A 19,968-nucleotide genomic window follows, 5' to 3' on the forward strand; every position below is an offset into this window, starting at 1 on the left:
AGCAGACTTCTGACTGGCTGATTTATGTCATGTTCACAATGAAGAGAGTGGACCTATTCAGATGTTTACATGTCTCTTCTCCACTTTGGCTTATTACAGGTGACCAGGTTTGGTTCACAGGTAAACTTGTCTCGATGCAGACACATGCACGCATCTCCTGCTTCAGAACTCTGGGATTTTTGTGTGGCTCTACAGCCACTCTTTCTCTCTGTCCTCTTTCCTGCCTTGTCTCTCTCTCTCTCTCTCCTGTCTCTTCCTCACTCTTTTTCCGTCCTTGCCCCCTCTGCTGTGCGTTTTCAATTATACACATGAAGAATATCCAGGTTGTTGTTGGTTTGCTTTAAATCACAGTACATGGCAAGCACTCTCACTCCCTTCTTTTATTTCCCCCCAGTTTTGTATTGTGGCACAGCCCCCAAGGTCCAGCACTCCAGCTTGTGACCCCAGTAACTCATTGTCACTCGTGTGGGAGTAACTGGGGGGGAAACATTGCTCTTGAGTTAGATTGAAATTGCCAAGTGGCACAGCAGAAGCATCCACAGTGTTTTTCTCCTTCCACACAGAGGTTTCACTGCCATGTGTATCACTGATTCATTTGGCTTTCTGGTCCAAAATGCAACATCAGATCACAAAAGAGCTGAAGGAATGCTCCGAATGTGCGTTTCTTTCGTTGTTTTAAGTTTACTGGCATTTTGAATAGCAAGCGTTTGTGGCTTTTTTTTGTTGTTGGTTTTTCCCTCTTTTTTTCTTTTTTCTTTTTTTTTTTTTGTCTTTAAAAAAAAAAGAAAAAAAAGGGCTTCATTTAAAATGTTAACAGTCTGAGTACACTATGATATAAATCTATATTGGGACATTGTTGTCAAGAACGAATGAATCAGAATTCGTAACTGAAATATGGGAACTGTTGTTATACTGTTATTAGCAGAAAACTCAAGTCGCATGACATTTTTGAAAGACTCTTGTTACTCTTGAATTCATAAACAACACTCATACATGAGAAAGAATGCCCTGTGCACACAGACACATGGAAATAAACATGCGTAAGTCACACACACACACACACACACACACATGCACACACACACACACACACACACACACACACATGCACACAGGCAGTGGCATTATGATGGCAGTCATCCCATTATAACAGAAAGCTTGCAATCATTATGATTATGACAGGTCAATTGAGTACTCCACAATATATCTCTAATGTAAAAAAAATTCAACAGTGCAGTAAGATTTCAGCTCATTAACGTTAAAAACTTTGCATCAGACAACAATGTAACATTATTGATAGGATTTTATATAGCCACAGTGTCAGCTTCTGTGTTGGTGTGGAGACCTATACACTAAGCATGCAGCTGTTTTCTTTGAGTCTGGACTGCTTGGTGTAGCTCGGGCCATGAACATAGGTTTGCACATGAAGCATGCCTGTTTTTGGTGGTTTTCTTTTGATCCATGGACAAGTGGAGATCACCACACGCACTGCTCAACATGCTCATTTTTCTGTGGTGGTGTTTTGCTTTGTTCTTTTTTCTTTTTTTCCCCCTACTGTCTAGCGCATTCTGTTGTGCAGACTAAATAAATTAGCAACACCGGATGGCTGATTTTCTTTGTTCCTGAAATCTGTCAGTTTGAGTTTGTGTTGCCTTTGAATGCACTGAGAGGGTGTTTGATTTTTTTTTTTTTTTTTTTTTTTTGTTACCCTGGATTTGCTGTTGTGAGTTTTAACTGAATCCCGCAGCATGAAACTGATATACATATTCTGTCTTGCTTTGACCTTTTTTCTCCCCCATCTGTCTGTTTTATCACTTGATCTATGTATTTATCTGTCAGTTTCTCGGGGGTTTGTTCTTTTGTTTTCTCATGGTCGGCGTTTGTTTTTTTTTCTCGACTTACGCATTCATAAAAAGGATTGCATTTTGTATTACTCTAATGGCTTTGGTATATAGTTCTTGGTTTCTCCACCTCTTTTGAATCATCTTGCATTTTATTGTTGCTTGTTATTTGTTTCCTGGATTCAAGAAGTCATAATGAATTGGCTTTTCTTCAGCACAGGTACTGCAGTTCAAAATGCATGCCAATTTATACTCTCTCTCTCTCTCTCTCTCTCTCTCTCTTATATTAATCAATTAAAAATTAGTATGGGTTCTATGAGGAAATAAGCATAGATAAAAAGGAAGGGCTACATTTGGATGGTCAGTCTCGACATTGTAATTATTTGATGTGTTCGTATTGATATGATGGTCAGTCTCAACATTGTAATTATTTGATGTATTCGTATTGATATGATGGGTTTTGATGTTGAGGCATAAATAATTATTTCAGGATTCATCTGTACTTCAGTATGTGTTTGTATTGAGATGATGTGTGTTGATGTTACATGTGTAAATATTTATTATATGATTTATCTGTTCTTTGTTTTCTGTGCACTGTCCAAACCTTGGAGATGAACGACTGAAAAAAAGGCACATTACCCCCTTGTCACATGTACTTTAAGCGAAAGACAAAGAGCCAAAATGTTGCAAATCTTTTATTAGTTTATGTTGTTTCAATTCTGTTTTTTTCTTATTCCATTTTTATCTATTTTGCACCATTTTGTTCTAATTAGTATCTACTATGTCACCAGAGCTTTTCAGCTAATGACATGAAACACTTCAGTGTGTTCAGTGTTCTCTCTCTCCCTCTGTCTGTCTCTCTCTCTTTTCTCTCTTTGAGAACAGACGTGTGCATCGTCACACACGCACACACACACACACACGCACACAGATGTGTACGTACAGCCATGCACTTGATCCTAATGGTCAAAGTGAGAGAGAGAGAGAGAGAGAGAGAGCTCATGGAAGAGAATTATTTGTAGAAGTTACTGCAGGAATATTGTAGCCACAAGGAAACACGTCAACACGCTAAGCATAAAATAGGCTTGGCACGGAAAGGGACAAAGTGGCCTCTGGACCTTGCCTGCAATACGCTGTTTCGTTTCAGCCCCTCTCACATAACTGTAGCTGAATGGATGATTTCCAAAGGCTCTGGTATCGTGATGTGAACAGAAGCTTTTTTTTCTTTTTTTTTTTCCTTTTGCATTCGTGGGCTGCAACTCCCACGTTCACTCGTATTATACGCGAGTGGGCTTTTACGTGTATGACCGTTTTTAACCCGCCATGTAGGCAGCCATACTCCGCTTTCGGGGGGTGTGCATGCTGGGTATGTTCTTGTTTCCATAAACCACCGAACGCTGACATGGATTACAGGATCTTTAACGTGCGTATTTGATCTTATGCTTGCGTATACACATGAAGGGGGTTCAGGCACTGGCAGGTCTGCACATATGTTGACCTGGGAGATCGTGAACAGAAGCAGAGTGCTTGACCTTTGGTGATTTTTTTCTTCAACAGGGTTGCATAGCAAGAGAAAGACTAGTACCAATTTGATAGTGTCAGGAAAGCATGCAGTGTTATTTCGGAACAGTAGGACAAAAATGGAGAGGGTACAGGCAAAAACCTGTTCACTGAAGCTTACTGATGTCATTCAGCAATGATGAAGGAAAATAACTGGTGTTTGTCTTCTCTCACAAGATTTTTTTTTTTTTTTTAATATCTTTTCTTAATTATTGGACTTGGTGCCATAAGCAGTTTCAAGACATTCGAGGAGAATTCAGTGATAAATAGGTGCAACATTTTTTGTTTTCTTATGCAGTGGAACAGAAACTTGGTTTTCGTCTGTTTTTATGCAGATGCAGTTTGGTATGCATGATTAGAGGAGGACTGTTTTTTTCTTTTCCTTTTTTCTTTTTTTTTTTTTTGTGTTATAGTGTTTTGTGTTCAAATCCCATTGACAACATTTCAAAGGTGGAGATTGGGTATTTTTCAGTCTGTGAGGTCAACATTTATGCAGACCTGCATCTCTCTCTCTCTCTCTCTCTCTCTCTCTCTCTCTCTCTCTCTCTCTCTCTCTCTCTCTGTGTATATATATATATATATATATATATATATATATATATATATATATATTACACATAGGGACGATCACATATGTATGTCTAATATCCTGTTATCAATGTTGGCGTTAGGTGAGTTACGGAAACACAAACATACCCAGATGCACACCCCTGAAAGTATGGCTGCATATATGGCAGGGTAAAATGACTACTATTTGTAAAACTAAAAGCCCAGCCATGAATATGGGTGAACATGGAAGTTCAGCCCATGCTGGGTGAAAAGATCCTCAGTTTTAGGTAAAGACTAAAAGAGTATATGTTTTACAACATGCAATAACACATCTTTGTGTGGTGTCCTATGATAAGCAGACGAGGTAAATAAGCATGTTACTGATGTTCAGATATTTGATAGAGATGGAAGATTTGAAATAGGTCTAAAGACATTATTTCTAAAGTGTTTTGGACAGTCCCAATTGTCAGATAAATATTTATTCACAATATCTTGAAAGAAGACATTGGCATTTTCTGTCCAAAGTGTGGCTGGAACTGGATCAGGTTTTTGTATTTGTATTTGTATTTCTTTTTATCACATCAGATTTCTCTGTGTGAAATTCGGGCTGCTATCCCCAGGGAGAGCGCGTCGCTGCACTACAGCGCCACCCATTTTTTTGTATTTTTTCCTGTGTGTAGTTTTATTTGTTTTTCCTATCGAAGTGGATTTTTCTACAGAATTTTGCCAGGAACAACTCTTTTGTTGCCGTGGATTCTTTTACGTGCGCTAAATGCATGCTGCACACGGGACCTCGGTTTATCGTCTCATCCGAATGACTAGCGTCCAGACCACCACTCAAGGTCTAGTGGAGGGGGAGAAAATATCGGCGGCTGAACCGTGATTCGAACCAGCGCACTCAGATTCTCTCGCATCCAAGGCGGATGCGTTACCTCTAGGCCATCACTCCACTGAGCAGGCTTTGGCTCTGTACTGTGGCGATATACTCTGTCAAAGGGAGAGCAGCGCAAATTTTCACACACAGAGAAACTTGACAAACAATACATAAAATCAATTCTGTAGTTTTGTTGTGTAGTTTTGTTTGATAGATACAAATTGATAATTGTTCTAATGATAATGGTTTTGGAGATGTGTGTATGAGAGCGACACTCAGTGGATATTTGAGGGTGATGTGCGTATGTATATGCATGTCACTTGTTAAACCTGACTGAATGACATGGGTAATGAATGATGAGCGCTAGACAGCAGCTTTCAGTCAGTTCTACCCAGGAAGGTAGCCCTTTGTGCAAATGACTCTGCGTTGGTAAAGTGCATAGAGTTAGGTCTCTGACGGAGGATAGGTGCTATGAAGTATCAGTAATAATAATAATAATAATGATAATGTTCATGGCAATTTGTGTACGTGCATGTGTGTATTTGTAGAGCACTTCGAGCGAGTCTCTGACGGAAGATAGGCGCTATAATGTATCAGTGATAATGATATGATGATATTCATGGATTTTTTTCTTTTCTTTTTTTTTTTATCTGTGTGATAGCGTCATTCAATGAAGGGTGTGACGGAGCGCACGGTGTACCAGTACCACTACACGGAGTGGCCGGACCACGGCGTGCCTGACTACACTCTGCCCGTCCTGGAGTTTGTGCAGAAATCTGCCGCCTGCAACCCTCCGGACGGAGGCCCCATCGTTGTGCACTGCAGGTAGGCAGGCGTCAGATGTGTGGAACCGCTCACACAGCCAGGAGTTTGTGGAGTGATGGCCTGGCGGTGAGGCGTCCGCCAAGGAAATGAGAGAGTGTGAGCACATGCGATTGAATCCCACACTCCCCAGTGTTTTCTCCACCTCCTCCACTGGACCTTGAGTGATGATCTAGGTGCTAGTCGTTTGGGTGAGATGATAAACCAAGGTCCCATACATAGCATACGCTTAGCATGTGTAAAAGAACCCATGGCAACAAAATGGTTGTCCCTGGCAAAATGCTGCAGAAAATTCACTTTGATATGAAAACAAATACACTTGCAGACAGAAAAAAAAGAAAGAAAAAAAAAGTGGGTAGCACTACGTTGTAGTGATGTGCTCTCCCAGGGGAGACCTGACGAGTCTGAATTTCACACAGAAAAATTGGGTGTGGCAAAGAATAATACAATACAAGGTTTGTGAGAGTGAGACAAGTCAATATGCAAGGGCTGTCTAAGAGACAAGTGTTTCAGGAAGCCAGGCAGATGGCATCTAATGAAAGCTATGTTTTAGCCAAGCATTATAAGCTGCTTCCATGTGGGCTAGTTGGCCTTTGGGAACCATCCCAACACAGACTGTCCTAAAACCCTCTTGGCCAAGAGAGTGGGGATGTAACTTGGGCAATACACTCTCGACTATAATCAAATTCTAGCCCAAATAGTCGGAACAGCAGTTGCCTCCTCTGCTGTTCTGATGGTCATAGTCGGACACGACTTACTATCATATATATATATATAAGCTGCTTCCATCAGGACAATGCTAAAGAACTTTTTCAACTGAAATCCTGAGCTCAGAAGACCTTTATCCCATATTCAGTTCACCCACCTATTTGATTCTTAAGAGCCAGATGTGTGTGTGTGTGTGTGTGTTTGAGTACATTGGAGAGTGCATGCATAACAGTTTGTACTTTGTTTTATTTTCTCAAAGAAGCTATTTTTGATAGTGTCAAGCTGAAAATGTGGCAATGTTCAGAATGAACGTGCACTATGATTTGTGCAATGTTATCGTTTGTGTCTTTCAGCTTGTGTACAATAATAATTCATTACAAGAAGTGAATATACACAATACTTTAATATGAATCTCTCACCTGTTTATTGCGGTCATGTTTGACGTTTTTGTATTGCATACTTGTCAATGTATGTTTTTCACCTGATATAATTTCTCTTATAATGATAAGATGATAAAGTTATTCTTATCGTATCATATCTTATCTTGCTTATCTTATACAATACAGTACAATACAATACAATACAGTAGGTGGGTTTGTGAAATGCAATTACAATAGGTGGGTTTATGAAAACGAAAAGAAAAGTCATTTCTGAATGATCATCATAAGAAGTAAATCAAACAAATAAACAAATGTTTCCTGCATCAGTTGATCATTTATTGGAAAACAGATAATTGTGCATGTATGTGTGTGTGTGTGTGAGTGCATGTGATTTATTCCCTATTCCCTTTTCTGTTGTTTTTTTTTGTTGTTGTTGTTATTTTCGGACCGGTGAAGCAAGTCTCACATACAACATGCAGCACTTAAAAATTGAAAACTTTTTTCTTTAATGCTCTGTGGACTTGCATGCAACCGCTTAAAAAAAAAAAAAAAAAAGGAGAGAGAAAAAAAGGCAGTTTACTAACTTGATCCACTGTTGCTGTGGTTGCGTTGCAGTGCTGGTGTGGGAAGGACGGGGACGTACATCCTGATCGACAGCATGATCCGGAAGATAGGGGACCAGGGCACCGTGAACATCCCTGGGTTCACCCTGCACATCCGGCGCCAGAGAAACCTGCTGGTGCAGACTGAGGTACCTCACTGCCCTCTTTCACCTCACACTGTGCAGAACACACAACACTGGAGACTGATGTAGAGATACGTGCACATGATTGATTGCTTTGTCTCTCTCTGTCTCCATTGCTCTCCCCCCCCTCTCTCTCTCTTTCTCTCTGTCTCTTCTCTTTCTCTCACACACACATGTATACACACACATGCACAAAGTCAGACAGAGACATACACAGATATACACACACACACACACACCCTCATGCACACACACTTGTGTACACACACACACACACACACACGCACACACACACACACACGTTGCATACAGACACATTGTATACACACATACATACATATCTACATGTATTCTCTATTTCTTTGTCGCTTTTCCACAGTTCTATGCCCACTGGCATAGTTTTATACCTTTCATGGAACCTGCCGTTTCAGTGACAAAGAAAACAGAAAACAAAAAGCTCAGTGGCAGTGTTTTTGTTTTTGTTTGTTTGTTTTCCCAGAGAAATGTGGACACGAAAAAGATGGTAATTGTGTATACCATAGACAGATGAATGATTTTAATTTCCATGAAACTGAATTCCCACTGCTTCATGTGTGCAGTTTAAACTTTGATCCTTTTCTGTCTATTTCCGGCTGATTCTCACAGTGGCTGTCATCCCTTTCAGGACCAGTACATGTTTATTCATGATGCCCTGGTGGAGTACTTGATGGGCGGGGGTCAGACGGAGATTACTGACGAAAGCATTCCCACTTACGTTGCTTCTCTCACGTCCTCATCCAACGGTGTGGTTCCTCACGATGGTCAGATCTTTGACACCTGCAGCATGCTGGAGAAACAGTTCAAGGTAACACTCAGAGTCTGAATGAATCCCTTTGTCATATCAGAGAAACTAAGAGCAGTGAAGTCTGTGGTGCATACAGATTGCATGTAGAACAGTAGGAGATGGATTCGTGTATTAAGTGTATGAAAGAAAAGAGACTGTGTGTGTGTCAGAGAGAAAACTTTGAGGTGATTGATAGTGATGAGGTGATGCAGGGATAGTTGCTTGATGTGTATATTAGTCTTTTGTGAAGGACTATGACTCTCAGACTAGAAGGCAAGATTTCATGAGCTGTTAGTGCTGCAGCCTTTGGGGCTGGTTGGCTTTTGGGAACCATCCCCAACACCGACATGTCCTAAAAACCCTCTTGGCCAAGAGAGTGGGGATGCAATTTAGGCCAGTCACTCTTCACTATTATCAAATTGTAGCCCAGATATCTAGTCAAGACGGCAGTTGCCGCCTCTGCTTTCTTGATGGTCTTAGTTGGAAGTGACAGTAATACATAATAGAGGGATGAGATAACGCCATGGTCATTATTTAGCATGTACACATCCTTTCCTGAACACAGAAACATACACAAAATGCATAAATGAATACATGCTCACTGCAGGCTTTTATGCACAAATATGCCCATGTACTCAGTTGCATCTTCAAGGTCTGAGGGGTACACCTGCACCCATCCGACGAATGAGAAGTACACGGGCACTTTTAGTTTATGAATCAGATACATGTCAGTAAGAAGGCAAGAAGTGTATTGAAATATGTGTGTTCTGTCCCTTATCAGTCACTGCCGTTTCATTTTTATATTCCCCTGCCTGACTTTTGAAACTCGTGCCATCAGAGATTGCCAATTTAAAAATTCTAGAATTGCATTCCATCATTGTATTCCACAATAGTTTGAAGTACTATAATAATAATAATAATAATAATAGTAAACTAGTGCCATCAGAGATTGCCAGTTTAAAAATTCTAGAATTGCATTCCATCATTGTATTCCGCAATAGTTTGAAGTACTCTAATAATAATAATAATACATAGTTGTTCTGTGGCAAACATGCCTTAAAAAAGCATAACAACTGCTATCTGACAATGGAAAACATCCAGTGTGTTGATATGAATGCAAAAGCACACTAAAGATTATAAAAGCTATGAAGTAAATAAGGCTTAGATTAAAACAAAATGCATTTCATAGAACACACACACACACACACACACACACACACACACACACACACACACACACACACATAAATGTCCCTCCCTTACAGACACACACACTGACATTAAATATCAACTGCACTAAAAACAAAATTGCATAAGCATTAAAATATTTCTTATTTTCTAACATAGAATTCTGTTCGGACATACTAATATGCCTACATGCTTACACACATGTACCAGAGCTCTGTAACCTCACAAACACACGCACACACATACATACATACACACACACACACACACACACACACACACACACACACACACACACACACACACACAATTCTTGATAAAGTTTCTAGAGTGCATTTCTGATAACTGTGAATGGTATGAATCGACACAGCTGGCGACAGTCTACTTGCCAAGTGAAGACGACATGTCTTGTGCCCTGAAAGCAGTCAACTGCGAGAAGAACCGTAACCCCGACTTTGTTCCTGTCAACTTGAAACGCGTCATCCTGCCCGCTCGGCCAGGCATTGAGGGATCAGAATATATCAACGCCACTTACCTGCAGGTAATTGTCTGGGGGACCCTGGTTGAAGCAGCTCTGTGTATCTAGGTTGGCTGGGTGTGTTCAAGTGGAGGAAGCATGTGTGTGTGTGTTGTGATTGAAACCAGTCATAAGTGTGCTGGCATGATTGAGGCAAGTTTGTTTTGCTTTTTTTTATGATTGAAACAGGAGTGGGTTGTTGTTGTTGGGTTGTTTTTTTGTCCATGCTCATCGAAAATAGCCTGTTTGATTTCTGCAGGTAGAATAACAAAATAAATCTGACTGTGTGTGAGAGAGAGAGAGTGTTTAGTGTATGAATGTACACGCCTGTGTGTGAAAATAATGGCATGCAACAGTGTTGAAGTGGAGTGTGTGTGGTGTTGCAGGGCTACAGGAAGTCTGACGAGTTCATCCTGACACAGTATCCCCTGGAGTCCACCAAGGAGGACTTCTGGCGCATGGTGTGGGACCGCAACAGTCCCGTCATCATCGTCCTCACCTCCCCTGACGATGAGGTGAGACATTAATGAGGATTGTTGGTTCCACTGTTCTAGGCTATCCTTTCTTTGTACGTCCCCATTTCACCGCACCACGTCCTCCCCCCCTTCCACACGCACACACATACACACATCACTTGACTAATACTGCTTAAAAGTGGAAAGATGTTCAGTTAGATAGAAAAGAGGTAAGACCATCAGGTTGAGTTGAACAACATTTTGGCTGTTGCCCCAGAGGTTAAGTTGTTCAGGCCTTGGTTTGGTGAAGGTTGTGTTGTTTGAGGGGGTGTGAGTCCTGACTGACTGTCGGAAGGAGGGAGGGGGTATGGGGGTTCATCTGGCATTTGGAGTTGAGCCCTGATTGAGGTTAGAATCTACTTTAAAGGTTGAAGGTCCCTTGTTATTATACAGTCTTCAGGGCAGTTGAATTCATATCCACTGCGTCGAGGGCTGGGCATAGGAAGGCAGGGCCCAACCCTATTTTTCTACCGTTTTAACCTTCCCCAACCAGGTCAGGTCCCCATTCACACCAGGGTGGAGTGAGGAAGACTGGGAGTAAAGTGCCATTCCCAACGGCACAACAGGGCCGAAACGAAACAGGGCCTCAAACCCTGATCACTGGGAAACACTGGATCACAAGTCCAACGCCTGATTCCTCTATGGTGGCTCCAGTATCAGCTCACTTAAAAAATTCTCTTTGTGCCCTATGTCTTTTAACTGTCACTACTGGAGATGTCTACTGTTGCCTATCGTGTGCTGTCTTAGCAAGCTTCACCCCGGGTATAACTGTTCTCCCTCATTTTGTGTGTGTCTGTGTGCGTGTGTGTTCTGTTTCAACCGTTCAGATTAGAATTTACATTTTGCTAATGTTAATGCTAAGCAGAGGCTTTGCAGAAAAGTATTTTTTGTAGACAGCATAGTGAAAGATTACAGTGCATGTTTGTCAGTTAGAAATAGACATGGACAAGTGTTGTGTACGGCCATGGTGTCTGTCCTCTCACTTTCCTTACCTGTGTCATTACTGTGTATCATGTGCAAATTAAGTGACAGGCATTCCTGAATTTTCACAGCTGATGAGTTTTTCATGTTTCTAACCAACCGGTGTTCATTAGTTTTTATCATTTATTGATCCTATGGCAAGACTGAAAGGCTACTTTGTTTCTTTGCAGATGTCTGTGGCTTTCTTTCCACAAAATTAGGAATTAATAGTTGTCTGTACCGAGTACTGGTTTCTGCAGTTACAGACTGTTTACTTTGAGTTGGGTTCAAATTCAGGGCAGTGTAGCGTGTCAGGAATATTGTGCATATGTTTTAAGGCTGGTTAGTTATTCATGTCTGAACTACTGGGCACCATCTTGCTTTGTGACATCGGAAAGGGTCAGTCGTCTGTGCCTGGAGAAGGGAAAGGAAAGGAAAGCCACTTTTTAATTTTCCATTTCACCTTCCCCCCCCCCCCCCCCCTATTGTTCAGTGATATTCATATTGTTTTGGTACATGCTTTGGCTTGAGAACCAGTTTCTTCTTTTTCTTCTTCTCATTTGTCAGATGAGAACCAGTTCAAGTACACTGAACACTGAATTGTTCATTATTACATCAGCCATAGGCCCTGATGCAAACATTACAGGGTTGGACGCAGTGCTGATATTTAAAACATGAACAGTGTGGGTACAGAAGCTTACTGTTGGTTTGCAGGAGTTTGTGGAGTTCTGGCCGGAGAAGGGCAACTCTGTGGAGGTGGACGCGGGCAACTTCAAGCTGTCCATGAGGGATGACCCTGTAGAGGAGCAGGACTGTGTCACCAGGGAGTTCATTCTGGAGTCCATTCAGGTCAGAGATGTGGCTGGCTGTTGAGGGTGGTTAGAAAGTAGTGTGTGGTCATGTGCGCATGCGGGGAGTGGATGGGTGTATGGCGTGTGGTATATGTAGTTGTGAGTGTGTGGTGTGGTGTAGTTTTTGTTTTGTTTTGTTTTGTTTTGTATTTCTTTTTTATCACAACAGATTTCTCTGTGTGAAATTCGGGCTGCTCTCCCCAGGGAGAGCGCGTCGCTATACCACAGCGCCACCCATTTTTTTTGTATTTTTTCCTGCATGCAGTTTTATTTGTTTTTCCTATCGAAGTGGATTTTTTTTTTTCTACAGAATTTTGCTAGGAACAACCCTTTTGTTGCCGTGGGTTCTTTTACGTGCGCTAAGTGCATGCTGCACACGGGACCTCGGTTTATCGTCTCATCCGAATGACTAGCGTCCAGACCACCACTCGAGGTTTAGTGGAGGGGGAGAAAATATTGGCGGCTGAGCCGGGATTTGAACCAGCGCGCTCAGATTTTCTCGCTTCCTAGGCGGACGCGTTACCTCTAGGCCATCACTCCACATAGTTGTGGGCGTGTGGTGTGGTGTGTGATATGTGAAGGTGCATGGTGTGTGTGTGTGTGTGTGTAGTATGGTGTGTGATGTATGTGTGGTGTGGGTGTACATGTTTGGTGTATGTGTGGTGTGTGTGTGTAACAGTATGGATCTTGTTTTAGCACCCATTCATGTAAACATTTGATGATTGTATGAATGCTGTTTTCAAGGTGCTTTTTAAAAACAAACAAAAATGGTGGTAAAATTTCTAAGGTTTGGGAAGACTTTGGAAATTTGTCTTTTTGTCATTTTCACACAGCGTAACAAAGAATAGGGTAGAAAAAGGACAGAATGCTCTCCACTCTTTAAGTGTAATATGATCAGTTCATCATTGTCTTCTAGCATGTCTATTCAGATTATTGTTCTCAAGTTCAGCATTATTGAATACTTCATGTCATCTACTATGGAAAAAAAAAAGAGCAGATGGCTGACTTATGCCTAAACCCAATATGTGTAAAAAGAAACATTAACATAAAAGGAAATAAACAAACGAGTAAATATTTTGAAGTGAAAGATACATAGAAGACAAATGATTGAAATAAACCAAGAAAAAAAAAGTGCCACACTTAGGGAACGGGTGCACCCAGCTGTAACGTCAAAACATTGTCCTTGCGCTAAAAGTAACTCCTTGACATTGTCTCCAACAGTATGACTACATCTTCATGACCAAAGTGGTGAAGGTGAACTACTGGCCTGACACTGACCCTCCCCAACACAACATCTACAACCTGATAGAGGCGGCCATCGACTGGCAGAGAGCCAATGACATCGGGCCCGTCATCATCATGGACAGGTCAGTCCTGGGCTGGACAAATTGTTACCCATCATCATTCTGTCTTTCTTGTAAGACAGTTTTTGACTCACTTGTGTAAACAAAGTGAGTCTATGTTTTAACCCAGTGTTCGGTTGTCTCTGTGTGTGTGTGTGTGTGTGTCCGTGTGTCTGTGTGTCCGTGGTAAACTTTAACATTGACATTTTGTCTGCAAATACTTTGTCAGTTGACACCAAATTTGGCATAAAAATAGGAAAAATTCAGTTCTTTCCAGTCATCTTGTTTAAAACAATATTCCACCTCTGGGATGGGCACAAAAAAATAAAAAAGAAGCCGAATTATATGCAAACTGCATTTACTGTTATATTTATATTTTGGGTATTCTCTAAACTTGGCACTTTGACCTCTTATTCTGACACAACAACAAGAGGAGTCATTATTATCATTTTTTGTTCAAACAGGAACTTCTTTTGCTAAGCATGGAATTTTTATTTATTTTGCAAAGGTTTTGGTGCAGATAGTAAAAAAGGGAAATTACTCTGTAATTAATGCTAGGGGACTTAATTTATCACAAGTGAGTCTTGAAGGCCTTGCCTCTCTTGTTTTGTTTGTTGTTGTTGTTTTCGGTGCTGCCCCATCATCTGCATTGTTTCAGTGGCATTACTCCTGCACCGTGCATTCTGAGTCCGCCATACACAGCCACATCGGGGCCCATCTGTCCCAGTCCCAGCATCAGAAGTCCACAAGGAACTATCGATGTTAGGTCATCGGGAGGCCACACACCAAATGATATTCTGTACTTAAGTGATGTTCAGTGGTGCCTGTTCTGATCAAACGTACTTAAGACATCACTTACTAAGCCCCCTGCTGATGACAGTATTGTTGTATGATAGGATCGCCATGGTTTGGACATGTAACAAGGTCCAGTGGCTTTGCTAAAACAATCCTGCAAGGACCTGTTGAGGGTGGGAGATGAAGGGGAAGACAGAGAGAACGATGGACTGACAGCATTGCAGAATGGACAGGAAAAGCATTTGCAGAGACCCAGGTTTTAACTCACACCTGGTACACCTGTAGGAATCTGGTGAACAGTCCTTATGTGCAGCACCCCTGATTACTCTTCACAGAGTTGAGGGAGAAGATGAAGGATTGTCATGAAGTTACGCTTGTGTTACTTCCTGTCATCGTGGAAGTCATGGGGATTTGTTTTATTTCATTTTTGTTGCCTTGATTGATATTGATGTTTGTTTCTCTGAAAAGGGAATGTCTGTTTTTTTTCAATTTCATTATTGTTACTACTGTTCTCTTGCTTTCGGTGTATTGAGTTTTTTTGTATTTTAACGTTGGTTTTTATACATACATGTACCTTTTGATCTTCTTAGTGTCCTTGTAAAGCGCATCATTCTCTTTAGTTAGGCAGTATGTAAACATTCTATGATAAAAGGATTATGTGTGTGTTGTGGTGTTAACCGATGGACTGTGTGTCAAGGGATGGAGGGGTGTGTGTGTTGTGGTGTTAACCGATGAACTGTGTGTCAAGGGATGGAGGGGTGTGTGTGTTGTGGTGTTAACCGATGGACTGTGTGTCAAGGGATGGAGGGGTGTGTGTGTTGTGGTGTTAACCGATGGACTGTGTGTCAAGGGATGGAGGGGTGTGTGTGTTGTGGTGTTAACTGATGGACTGTGTGTCAAGGGATGTAGTGTTGGTGTTAACTGATGGACTGTGTGTCAAGGGATGGAGGGGTGTGTGTGTTGTGGTGTTAACTGATGGACTGTGTGTCAAGGGATGTAGTGTTGGTGTTAACTGATGGACTGTGTGTCAAGGGATGGAGGGGTGTGTGTGTTGTGGTGTTAACTGATGGACTGTGTGTCAAGGGATGGAGGGGTGTGTGTGTTGTGGTGTTTAACTGATGGACTGTGTGTCAAGGGATGGGGTTGGTGTTAACGATGGACTGTGTGTCAAGGGATGGAGGGGTGTGTGTGTTGTGGTGTTAACGATGGACTGTTTGTCAAGGGATGGAAGACGGTGTAGTGATGTTATGGGTTGGTGTTAACTGATGGACTGTGTGTCAAGGGATGGAGGGTGTGGTGTTACTGATGGACTGTGTGTCAAGGGATGGAGGGGTGTGTGTGTTGTGGTGTTAACTGATGGACTGTGTGTCAAGGGATGGAGGGGTGTGTGTGTTGTGGTGTTAACCGATGGACTGTGTGTCAAGGGATGGAGGGGTGTGTGTGTTGTGGTGTTAACTGATGGACTGTGTGTCAAGGGATGTAGTGTTGGTGTTAACTGATGGACTGTGTGTCAAGGGATGGAGGGGTGTGTGTGTTGTGGTGTTAACTGATGGACTGTGTGTCAAGGGATGGAGGGGTGTGTGTGTTGTGGTGTTAACTGATGGACTGTGTGTCAAGGAATGGAGGGGTGTGTGTGTTGTGGTGTTAACTGATGGACTGTGTGTCAAGGGATGGAGGGGTGTGTGTGTTGTGGTGTTAACCAATGGACTGTGTGTCAAGGGATGGAAGGGTGTGTGTGTTGTGGTGTTAACCGATGGACTGTGTGTCAAGGGATGGAGGGGTGTGTGTGTTGTGGTGTTAACTGATGGACTGTGTGTCAAGGGATGGAAGATCGGTGTTAACTGATGGACTGTGTGTCAAGGGATGGAAGGTTGGTGTTAACTGATGGACTGTGTGTCAAGGGATGGAGGGTTGGTAATAACTGATGGACTGTGTGTCAAGGGATGGAGGGTTGGTAATAACTGATGGACTGTGTGTCAAGGGATGGAGGGTTGGTAATAACTGATGGACTGTGTGTCAAGGGATGGAGGGGTGCGGGCTGGCCGGTTCTGTGCCCTGTGGGCCCTGCGAGATCAGCTGATCCTGGACAAGGTGGTGGACGTCTACCAGCTGGTCAAGCTCTACCACCTGAAGAGGCCTGGCATCGTTGGGTCACAGGTAAAAGAACCCATGACAACGAGAGGGTTTTAATAAAGTCCATGGCCACATTTTGTAGCAAAATCCACTTTGATAGGAAGACAAATACGCTTGCAGGCAAGAAAATGAAAGGGGGTGGTGGTGCACTGTTGCGATGCACTCTCCCCGGGGAGAACAGCCCAAATTTCATTGAGAAATCTGTTGTGACTAAGATTTATGCAATGCAATGCAGTGCAATACAATGCAGTACAATACAATACAGCACAAGACAAATCAAGACACCACACTACGCCACACCACACCACACCACACTACACTACACTACACTACACTACAGCACAAGACACTACACTACACCACACCACACCACACCACACTACACCACACTACAGTACAATACAATACAATCCCTCACTGAACTCAGGCCGTGGTCAGGAGCATTGATTTGCAGTAGTGGAGAGTTGACCGAGGGTTGGATCTACTGGAATTAATTACTGCTGGGCTACCCAGTTTTATTAGTGTTTTGGGGGAAGGGGAGTGTCCTGATATTTTTGGGAGCATATGTTATTATTTTAATCATTAAAAAACAAAAGGAAGACTGTTATGGAAAGATGAACTTTATTACCTTGTGCTGTATTGAACAGCTTTTGATATTCTGTTTGAATTTTTTTAGGTTTTTTAAATAATTTGATGAGCCCACTTGTCCACAAACGCCTTTCAATATTTTGTTTGAATTATCATTTTGATATTAATTTTCTTGTTGAGCCCAGTGATTTTTGTTCTTTTAAATTAATTTTCTTGTTGAGCCCAGTGATTTTTCTTCTTTTAAATGTTTAGTTTGAAAGTGGACATTATTTCTATATTAATTTTTTCTGTGACTTCAGACTTAGTTTGGTTCTCATGAGCATTACCGGTGTAGTTCAGTTCTCTTGAGCATTACCAGTGCATTATGCACTGTGTTTCTGAGCCAGTTATTTACATGTTGTTTTTTTAATCCCAGTTTTCCATACTGGCACCCAGTTTCTTTTTGGGAAGTCCAGCATTAGAAGATTGCCGTATCTTCAGATTGTGTGTATTGAGCCACAAGCTGTGGTTATTTACGGCAGAGGGTGTGTTGATATGCGTGTTGGTTGTGGCCACAAGCCATGGTTACTGACATGAAAGGGTGTGTCAAAGTGTGTGTTGATTATGACCACAAACCATGGTTACTGACGGCAGAGGGTGTGTTGACATGTGTGTGTTGGTTAAGGCCACAAGCAATGGTTACTGCCGGCATCGACATGTGTAATTTTTATGACCACAAGCCATGGTTACTGACAGCAGAGGGTGTGTTGACATGTATGTTGGTTATGGCTACAAGCCATGGTTACTGACAGCAGAGGGTGTGTTGACATGTGTCTTGGTTATGGCCACAAGCCATGGTTACTGACAGCAGAGGGTGTGTTGACATGTATGTTGGTTGTGGCCACAAGCCATGGTTACTGACGGCAGATGGGTGTGTTGACATGTGTGTTGGTTATGGCCACAAGCCATGGTTACTGACAGCAGAGGGTGTGTTGACATGTGTGTTGGTTATGGCCACAAGCCATGGTTACTGACAGCAGAGGGTGTGTTGACATGTGTCTTGGTTATGGCCACAAGCCATGGTTACCGACAGCAGATGGGTGTGTTGACATGTGTGTTGGTTGTTGCCACAAGCCATGGTTACTGACAGCAGATGGTGTGTTGACGTGTATGTTGGTTATGGCTACAAGCCATGGTTACTGACAGCAGAGGGTGTGTTGACATGTGTGTTGGTTATGGCCACAAGCCATGGTTACTGACAGCAGAGGGTGTGTTGACATGTATGTTGGTTATGGCCACAAGCCATGGTTACTGACAGCAGAGGGTGTGTTGACATGTGTCTTGGTTATGGCCACAAGCCATGGTTACTGACAGCAGAGGGTGTGTTGACATGTGTCTTGGTTATGGCTACAAGCCATGGTTACTGACAGAAGAGGGTGTGTTGACATGTGTCTTGGTTATGGCTACAAGCCATGGTTACTGACAGCAGAGGGTGTGTTGACATGTGTCTTGGTTATGGCCACAAGCCATGGTTACTGACAGCAGAGGGTGTGTTGACATGTGTCTTGGTTATGGCCACAAGCCATGATATACTGACATCAGAGAGTGTCTTTGACATGTATGTTGGTTATGGCCACAAGCCATGGTTACTGAAGGAAGAGGGTGTGTTGATGAATGTGTGTTGGTTAAATGGCCACAAGCCATGGTTACTGACTGCATGGGGTGTGTTGACATGTATGTTGGTTATGACCACAAGCAATGGTTGTCATGGTTACTGACAGCAGAGGGTGTGTTGACATGTGTGTTGGCTATGGCCATAAGCAATGGTTGTCATGGTTACTGACAGCAGAGGGTGTGTCGACATGTGTGTGATGGTTATGGCCACAGACCATGGCCATTAACTTGTGTATTGGTTATGACCATACGCCATGGCCATTGACTTGTGTGTTGGTTATGGCCATGAGCCATGCTTGCTGACGGCAGAGGGTGTGTTGACATGTATGTTGGCTATGGGCATAAGCAATGGTTGTCATGGTTACTGACAGCAGAGGGTGTGCCGACAGGTGTGTGATGGTTATGGCAACAGACCATGGCCATTGACTTGTGTATTGGTTATAGCCATGAGCTATGCTTGCTTATGGCATAGGGTGTATTGACGTGTGTGTGTGTGTGTTGGTTATGGCCACAACCACAAGTTACAGACAGTGGAGGGTGTGTTGACGTGTATGTATTGGTTATGGCCACAAGCCATGGTTACTGATGGTGTCAACATGTGTGTATTGGTAATGGCCACAAGCCATGGTAATGGTTACTGACTCAGAGGGGTGTGTGGACAGGATGACCTGCTGTACCTGTACAAGGCCCTGGCCTGCCTGAGGGAGAACCTGCAGGTGGAGGACTCGGTTAGCTCCTCCTCCCCCCGCCACCACACCGCGTCCATACGCAAGAACGGCACCTTGCCTCGCTCCTCCACCCTCCAGAACAGCTCCAACAAGAACGAGACCAACATCTGAAGCGCCAGCTTGAGAAGTGTTTGTGTTGACCCTCAGCCGGATCCCACAGTGTGTGGGTGTGTGTGGGGTTTCCCTTGCTGATCCCACAGTGTGTGGGTGTGTGTGGGGTTTCCCTTGCTGATCCCACAGTGTGTGGGTGTGGGGGGGGGGGGGGGCGGTTCTCTTGCTGATCCCACAGTGTGTGGGTGTGTAGGGGTTTCCTCTGCCTCTGTGAACTCATGGACGTCCTTGACCTTTACATAAACCCAATGTGGTCCCTGGTGTTGCTCGGCAAACATCGTCTG

General features: G+C 42.8%; 1 protein-coding gene across 2 annotated transcripts in view; it reads left to right on the plus strand.

Moving 5' to 3' along the window:
* LOC143285023 (putative receptor-type tyrosine-protein phosphatase mosPTP-1) overlaps positions 1–19,720 on the plus strand; it is an 85,617-nt gene extending 65,897 nt beyond the window's left edge. For both annotated transcript variants that reach the window (XM_076592197.1, XM_076592198.1), the window contains 9 exons: positions 5,486–5,649; positions 7,350–7,485; positions 8,144–8,323; positions 9,861–10,031; positions 10,394–10,522; positions 12,197–12,331; positions 13,555–13,700; positions 16,493–16,628; positions 19,508–19,720. In XM_076592197.1, coding sequence (XP_076448312.1) covers positions 5,486–5,649; positions 7,350–7,485; positions 8,144–8,323; positions 9,861–10,031; positions 10,394–10,522; positions 12,197–12,331; positions 13,555–13,700; positions 16,493–16,628; positions 19,508–19,684 — 1,374 coding nt within the window. In that variant the 3' untranslated portion in view covers positions 19,685–19,720. The remainder of the gene's footprint in view (positions 1–5,485; positions 5,650–7,349; positions 7,486–8,143; positions 8,324–9,860; positions 10,032–10,393; positions 10,523–12,196; positions 12,332–13,554; positions 13,701–16,492; positions 16,629–19,507) is intronic.
* Positions 19,721–19,968: the final 248 nt, after the last annotated feature.

This window comes from Babylonia areolata, chromosome 8, assembly GCF_041734735.1.
Source record: "Babylonia areolata isolate BAREFJ2019XMU chromosome 8, ASM4173473v1, whole genome shotgun sequence".
Taxonomy (NCBI): Eukaryota; Metazoa; Mollusca; class Gastropoda; order Neogastropoda; family Buccinidae; genus Babylonia; species Babylonia areolata.